Genomic DNA, 8,558 nt, shown 5'->3' with positions numbered 1-8,558 from the left:
ATAAACTCCTCCAAACAAGGGTAAGTGGCAGCAGGTGTGCAGGTGGACCGCTGCAGGTCCACGCCCTCCCGAAGGTCCCTGGGCGCCCCCTGGTGGAGAAAAACTAGAGATGCCCCAGCCAGCCTTCCCCAGATCCTAACAAGAACAGTGTCAATGTTTAGAAGATACTAACATCTTCAGAAGTGTCGAGCTCTCCAGAGAGGAATATTATATTTCGACACAAGTATCAAACAGTATCTATGCAAACTCATTAAACTCTAAATGTCACACTTTGAGACGCTACGATCAGATATCAAGCAGCAGAACACGACAAGGTGAGATCAGGCCGCGGTTAGCGGGGTAAACACTCCACCCGGCCGCTGAGCCTGGAGCCGCTTGGCCCCGTTAGCGGAGCTACGCTGCTCCGAAAACTCCGGAGTATATTTCAAAAAAGTGCATGAACTAAGTGCGTAAATGAAGCAATAAGGGCTACTTTCTTGTCTAAAAGCATCTTAAAACAACTTTTTGTGACAAACTTACCTCCATTTATCGCTGCTGGTGGCCAACGTTCCCTCTAAGCTGCGCGCTTGCGCAATTGCGCACTGCTCGTACAGTCTGAGCGCACAATAAAATCTATGCAGCGCATAAAATTAGATCCAACGTAAACTGGAAATTGAGCCCGGACATCAGTTTTGACAGGCCTGTGACTCACAACGATAGGTTCACTTATGCTACGCAGCCAATCATCGCATACTATTGTATAYACGTGMCTTGYCCATATGCGTTGTGGTTTCCACACGAGTTAACAGGGAAGGACATCGACGATTAATCTATGTAGCTGAACATAACATTAATACCCTMCAGGCTACTTGTTAACAAGCTTAACGTGCTGTATTGTTATTAGCTAGTCACCTTTTAGCTAACATTATCCAACAGCTTTACTCAACTCAGTCGGTTAGTTTGGGGGAAAACTGTGAAAAGTTCTTTGCGTTTTGCAGCCATGATTCTAAGCTCTGCTCTGCTGCACAGATGTAAACCCAGCACGGCGTCTCAGCCATAGACATTAATACTATTGATATACTTGATTGATATACTATTGATGTCTATGGTCTCAGCGTTCATGTGGCGTTTGAATGCGGCTCGAAAAAACAGGTTACGACGTATTAACAACCGATTAAACCGTTTTAACTGCTGAAAAAAGTGACAGAGAGCACAGATATGGGAAGTACAGAAGCCGTATCAAATKAATATAGGAATATCAGACAGTTGTTACAGGAATTTACACTGTATCACAAGCTACAACACAGTTCATCGTGCAGAATGTGAATATTTTAATGTGAACAAAAAGTTATGTCTGAAAGGTGTAATGTTTCATTTCTCACCATGGCCAAAGCAGGACTCTTACATATACTATGCATCTCATGATCAGCAATATTTTAGTTTTTTTCATTTCAAGTGGGCAAATCACATAAATTAAAAGCAAACTAATGGAAGTTGCTGCTGTAATTTGATTCTTTTAATAAGCCATGTAACTTGCTATGATCCTAGATTTATAACAGGTATAATACTGTTATAATACATCAGCTGGGCCATCGTGCGCACACCTGATGTTGCTCACAGTGGTCCTCAGTGTGCTCAGGGAGCTTGTGTATACGGCCAGACGCATGAAAAATTAGAGGGAACATTGCTGGTGGCCATCTTGCTGGTCCAGAGACGAGACTGGTATATATGACTGTAGGATGGTGTGGAAAGCCACTCCCCGGTRCTCTGGTCTTTCAAAATAAAAAACTAAACTAAAAACTCAGGCTAACCATTTTTCTCGGTGACTAGATGTCCAGTATTATTTGATTCTCACAGGAGCTTTACTTAAACTGACTTGCGGCTGGCAGAAAATACTACAGTATAGCCTGAAACCTGAAGGGAACAAGCTTGTCTGCCTGCAGCCTGCATAATGTGTGTGATACCATAGACATTATGTCTATATGTGTGTGTGTGTGTGTGTGTGTGTGTGTGTGTGTGTGTGTGTGTGTGTGTGTGTGTGTGTGTGTGTGTGTGTGAGATTCGGCCCCTGTGTAAGCCAGATAGAAAGAACTTCCGGGTCAGACCACTTGTCAAAATTGAAATAATGTAAATGGAAATTGACCACTCTTTATCCGTTTTTTCCATTTTCGTTTTGGGCGCTAAATGGGAAATCGGATAACGAGCAAAAAAATCCCATTTCCGATTTTGATTTTCTAAACGGAAAACAAAAAAACGAGTCTTTCCGTTTTAAAAACGAACTGCCTCAAAATACACGGACCGGCTCGTAAGAGCTATAGGCCTATAACTTTTTACATCTACCTTATCCTTACCTGGCTTTACTATCGGTACAACGACTGAATGTTTCCGACTGAAGGACAATTCCCCTTTTTCCCATACTTTATTATATAACTTTAAAACTACTCCTTTAGCAGCATCTGGTAACTGTTCAATCATCTTATGCCATTTTTTCCTACAGATGTATTCTTGACTCCAATCAAAGCTCTATTCATTTCGAACAATGTAAAATCTTTATCTAAAAYACCTGCATCTATCTCTTTCCTATTTAAAATTTCTTTATTATCTTCAATCATTTTCAATCTCCATGGTAATTCTTCATTTGATAAGTTTGGAAAACTGCACTTTCACAAAGGACCTAGCAAACATCTCTGCTTTTTCCTTTCGGAGTTTAGCTCAAGGTTGATCCGATTTATGGACGCTACTGTCGGCCAGCAGTTCTCCACCTGCTCCCGGCCCAAAAGCTCGAAGGTTCAATTAGGGACTGTCAACAAATTACCGAACCAAACACTCCTGTCAAACAAATGTCAATAAATGCCTTGAATTGTGACCAACTGACTAATTGTCAGTGCGAAGTCATAGTTTTACATGAGACATAATATCCTCTGTTAAATTTTAAAGTCATATAGCCTACAATATTTTAAATWATTTTAATATTAAATAATATAATGTTTTCTTCAATAGCTTCCAAGTCATCTGACCTATTTACTCAGAATCACTTTGACATCTTTCTATTAGTCTGTATAGATGAGGCACATTTTCCGTTTTTTAGGATTTTTTTTTTTTTTTCAAAATTTAGGGCTATTTACGCAGTTTGTGTAAATACTGTTCTTCTCGTTAGTCTTCAAGACGTATTTGCACGCTATCGCCCCCTGTGGTCACGAAAAATGATGAGGGAGAAGATTAATTATGCCTTTAATTGGTAAACATTTTTAGTTTTCTACTAGTTATAGAATGTTGTGGGTGGTAGTGATGGTAGTTACTTTAAAAAAGTAACCTTAATCAGATTACTGATTACTCCTTGAAAAGTAAATTAGTTTCTTTACTGATTACTTGATTTGGAAAGTAACTAAGTTAGATTACAAGTTACTTTATTAGTTACTTTCAGCAGCTGCTKACAACAACCTTCTGTCACCTCAATATAAAAATTATATTGAGTTTTGCCAGTACGGACTTAATTGTAAGTTATTTTATAAGGATAACATTATCTCCACTTATAAGGTTAAACTGAAGGGGAGACTGTTTAATGGATAGTGTAGGAGCCATTTTCCCCTTTTTTCTTTTGGTTAAATCTTAGAATTTAAATTGTTTTATTCTTATTGTTTATTTCCTAGTTGATTTATCATTAGAATTTTTGTTTAATTTGCTGTTTAGAATAAGTTCTTTGATTAGGAATTCACTTCATTAGTTAATGAATTTCAGGTTGGGCTGTGGGTATTTCACGGTATAAMTAGGTGGGTCTTAGTTCTGCACGTGGTGGTCATGAGGTTTGTTACCAGCCTACAGAATCAGCCAATAAGTCATATCGGTTTCTATTGTCAGTCAGAGAGCAGGTGCAGGAATAGGAGCAGAAGCCTGGAACCTTTTGCCTGATCTGCAAATAAAACCAAACAACTGGATTTTTGACTTTTTAATCTTTTGTGCTGTAAACCAGAATCCACGGTGCATCAGGTGACTATTTGAGTTTGATTCACCTTTTCTTTAGATCACCTTCGAGTTTTGAGTTTTTTGATTTTTGAATTTAAGTTTAGAGACAAATGGTCACTACAGATAGTCCAAAAAAACTAGTAACTTTTGCGTGTTTTGCATGTGATGTCAGTAATTACACTGGTGGGTGGGGCCATCTAAAATGATTCTATCCAAAGCCCTGGCAAGAGTACCAGGTGGCCTGAACTCATCTTCCCATGAATTTTCTCCTTGTCCTCTATGTAGGCAGGATCATTTCCTTAATCATAGAGGAAAATTGCATGTGAATATCTTAAATATATTTTAAAGGGGCGTCTCTGTGCATTCCCTCTTGTGTGCTCAGTTCATGTTAACTGGAATGTAAAGGTGAATGTGGCTGGATTTATGATTATGCACAGTTTCAGACATCTGGGTTACTTTTTGCCTTCACATATTTGTAAACATAAGGTCTTTGTACATRAGTGCAAAGTAGATTTATCTGTTTCTACATTTTCATGATCGAATTCCAATGCCATAGGCGGCTTCTTACGCCATCTAGTGTTCGCAGGTGGTATCGTGTCTGTGGGAGGAGACTAAAACCTGCGTGTCGGATTCACTAAAAAACAATGTGATGGTCTGGGTCAGGAGTTTCGACGCTCAGCTGGGTGCTGGTGTGGAGCAGGAGCCGCTGGAGACCAACTGACSCCTCAAACCTACAAGGAGACACGAATAAAGCAGAAGACCAGAACGCGAGGCCYGCAGCCGGACGGGTGAGCGTCCAGCACACACGCGGCGTGGACAGCTTGCTTTGAAATGTCGCTGCTGCCCTTTGCTGTGAGCTTGTGCTGGGAAAACCCTTCAGGAAGCCACGCTTCATTCATCTTTTGTAAAGTGGAAGCATRGAGGAGTTCTGCCAGTTCAGTACCACRGTGGGGTCCGGTTCCAACTGACCTGAGCCAGGTCGGAACTTCATGATGACCCAGCAGCTCATTCTCTCCTTTAGTCCGTCCTAGTTGCTGGGCTCACAGTCAATTTGCAAATAGGGAAACCTTCGATAATGATGTTAGTTGAAAACTTCATTCGAATAAAATTCATTTGAAATCCTAATGCTGGCTTTAAAATGAGGAAAAACACTTTTTTCAGTTTTCCAGAAAAACCGTCAATTTCTTCTTTTTTTGTTAGTATTATTTTCATTAATAGCTTAAGCACAAAATCATCATAACAGCGGTGTAGTATGGCGTTGGAAAGTCAATGATTCGGGTTAACTTTACTGGGTTTCTCTGCATACCAAACCACTGAATGTTCTGTCCAACACTCAGTGACGCCACTGATTCAAGATTATCCCATAATAATGTAAGAAAATAACAAAGCAGCAAATGCTACTTTCTAGTCTAACTGTAAAAGAACATAGTTATACTATCTATCAAAATTAGTGCTTTAAACAAGTTATGGCTCTAGATCAAATCAAAAATGAATCCAGTGTATATGTAGTGTTAAATGTTTTCCTTTCAATCCTTTTTTRTCAGTTCAAGATGGATGAGAAACATAGTTGTGTGACGCTGTCAGTCCAGCCCTCCAGAGGACTTGTGGATGAGAAATTTGTTATACTGGTCCAGAACAGCTTCCCCAGTTCCCTGTTGACCATCTACGCCCACCATCAGTGTGAAGACGGCAACAGCTGGCACGCATTCGCCCACTACACTTCTGATGCCGCTGGTGCTGTGAACGGTGTGGGATCTTACTCCAGACGTCAGACACACACCCATGTAACAAGAAATGCAGACAGTGTTTCACTTTTTTTCCCCTTCCTCTTCACAGTTTCAGAAGATTGCAGTATGGGTGGGACTTATTCAGGTGTTGAAGCTATGGGTCTATTATGGAGCCTCAAGCCAGTTCCAGGCAGCAAACCAGGACTCAGGTTGGTTGGTCTTGCAATTGCTGCCTGTCTAGACAGATATCACTACAAATATCTTAGCTGACCCTCCTCTTACCAACAGGATGAGGAAGAAGAATGTCCAGGCCCCCATGGTGGTCACCATATCTGTCTACAGCAGTCACCTGACAGAGGGCTTTGGGGATCAGGTCCCACTGGCCGGTGTAGAAGTGGAGCGGTGGTACATGGCTCCTGGTGTCCGGAGGATCCCAGTTACAGAGGATGGACTCACTGCAACCCTCTTCCTGCCTTCAGGTAGGACTAGAACCAGTCTAGATGGACTAGAAGCAAGATGGTTGGTAACTAAAGTATTCACACCTCTTAACATTTTTCCTCTTATTAATGCTGCTGCAAACCTTGATGTATTGAAATTAAAGTAAAAATTTAACTTTGCTCGCAATGAAAGGGTGGATAAAAAAGGAAAAATAGACTTTGAAATGTTTGTGTGTCCCCTGTTTATTCAATAATGCTAAATAAATTTGAGTGCTGTCAGGTGGCTGCAGAAGTCATTTAATCAGTAAGCAGAGTTCACCTGTGTGTCATCTAACCAAGAGCCAAGAGCAGATGTTCTGTTCTTGGCTCTTGAACAGCCAAAAACAGAACGGAAATGTTTATATTTCAACAGAAATATACAATTTCCATTGAAATATAAAATTTCAACATTTCCGTCAACAAAGATTTGCATCATAGCCTGTGACACCCCAGACAGCAATGGACCCAATGCAGCAGGCGGTAGACGTACTTTATGTGGATGTTATTTTAATGAACAAAACAAACCCAGTGACCTGACAGTTTGCCTGATTATATAATTGTTTACTTTAATCACATAAAATATTTAAAAATATAATCTTTCATTACATGCATGTTTATTACTTGAAATATTTTAAGTATCAAATTTTTACTTAAAATGTGATTCATTTCTTCACCTGTTTACRTGCARCTTGAAGTGCTTGAATCAAACGATTCATGAATGTTTAATACATTAAATTATTAAATGAGAGAAAACAGCCACTTCCTACTGTATTTCAACCCAAATGGTTCCTGTTCAGTCTGCAGCCTGGCTGATCTTCTCCTGGGTTTCTTCCTCCTCAGCCTCTCCAACTTGCTCCTCTACTGTGTTTTCATTATTTACTCAGTAACTTGTTGATGGTTTTGCTGCATCGCCTCTTTAATTGACGCCCATGTCGGTCCGACGTTGCCGTTGACCTCAGTGACCCATATTCAGCGCTGGAACCCAGTCAGGATTGAGCTCATCCATGTCACACGTCGGTTTGCCTTTAAGAGGACATATCAGAACATATCAGTATTAAAGCTGTAAATTTGATAACACTAGTAAAATAGTTTACTTCACAATTATGGAATAACCTCRATGTCCACTGACAAAACTCGGACTGTGCTGCACTCTAAAAAGTGTCTTTGGGCTGTACTTAATTTTATGGCCTTATTTACTTAACCTGACTTAATTGTTTGGCTTTAGTTATGACAACTTACTTTCATGAGTTCAATTAACTTMAAAGTCACACATTTTATCTAAAACAAACGTTTAAGTGAAACAATTAAGTTGAACGCAGTTTTACATCTGACGTCATTACRTAAGCTTTGCCCGAGACGGATCCACTTCTTGTACCGGCCGCATGTGCAGCCGCCATTTCTTCTGACCACCGACTGTCGGATTCTGAAAAAACAGTAAGTATGCTACCCACCATGACAAAATATTATTTAAATGGTGTAAAAATATTAATGACTTTTTCTACCTTTAATTTGAAACTGAACTGTGTTTAACATCAAAGTATCATCAGTTACTTGCTTTGAACACATTTGCTAGTTGTAATTAGCCTCGCTGGTCGGCAGGCTTCAAATCTCAGCATGTTTGAACTTAACTACTCTGTCAGTTGGTGAACGTTTATTTTGTGTGTGTACTTTTAATTTGAYTCTAAAGAACTTAAASAGCTGGAAGCCGGGTATGTAGTGAAAAGAAAAACATAAAGTGTGATTTAGACTGGAGACGTTCCGGGCTGGTGCAGGTGGACCGAGGACTGCTGGCGTGTTCCGGTCGGAAGCTAGACTGGGTCAAAGTGTGGGAGCAGCTAATGCGCTGCAGTGGTGGCCAGACTTTATAACAGGAACTACTGGACAGGTTGTTTKTTATGGGTAAGCTTAACGTACAGTTACAGAGGTGTTAGTGTTATACGCAAAACTAATTTAATGTGACGCAACTGCGCTCTGCTCATCACCGTGGAGCTGCAGTCAGGGAAGCCATTTGTTCCAGTTTTCAGGTGCTGATCTCAGATTAATGCAGAGTTCCTGAGACTCGTGGCTCTTCCCCTTGAGCAGACTTTCTTTCTTCAAAAATGGCTGGGATCATGAGAACTTATGATGAGGTATGGATATCATTKATGGGAACACTGAGGGACATTTACCATTTTTAATTTAAAACAAAGAAGTCAAAGTCTAGTAGGGGTTGCACCAATTAGTCGACTAGTCGATTCTTTTCTCTGCAATGACTTTTTCCTGGGCCAGTCGTCTAGTCGCAATTACATGACAAAACAGATTTTTCCAAGGAAATAAAAGAAGGCGGACTAGGTGAGTTCATCAGAAAGCTCAAATTGTATAAAAATGTAAATAACAAAGACAAACTGTAAATTATAGCATAGGCTCCCACAAT

At 40.2% G+C, this 8,558-nt stretch overlaps 1 protein-coding gene across 1 annotated transcript in view; it reads left to right on the top strand.

Annotated features, from left to right (window-relative positions):
- Positions 1-4,514: 4,514 nt before the first annotated feature.
- Positions 4,515-8,558, top strand: part of LOC103460423 (acyl-coenzyme A thioesterase 4-like) — a 57,162-nt gene continuing 53,118 nt past the window's right edge. Inside the window, exons 1-4 of the mRNA XM_008402575.2 lie at positions 4,515-4,730; positions 5,487-5,688; positions 5,779-5,878; positions 5,958-6,148. Coding sequence (XP_008400797.1) covers positions 5,493-5,688; positions 5,779-5,878; positions 5,958-6,148 — 487 coding nt within the window. The 5' untranslated portion in view covers positions 4,515-4,730; positions 5,487-5,492. The remainder of the gene's footprint in view (positions 4,731-5,486; positions 5,689-5,778; positions 5,879-5,957; positions 6,149-8,558) is intronic.

This window comes from Poecilia reticulata, unplaced genomic scaffold (assembly GCF_000633615.1).
Source record: "Poecilia reticulata strain Guanapo unplaced genomic scaffold, Guppy_female_1.0+MT scaffold_240, whole genome shotgun sequence".
NCBI classification, from domain to species: Eukaryota; Metazoa; Chordata; class Actinopteri; order Cyprinodontiformes; family Poeciliidae; genus Poecilia; species Poecilia reticulata.
Note: the sequence above shows the minus strand (reverse complement) of the source record. Positions and strands in the feature narration are given on the sequence as shown.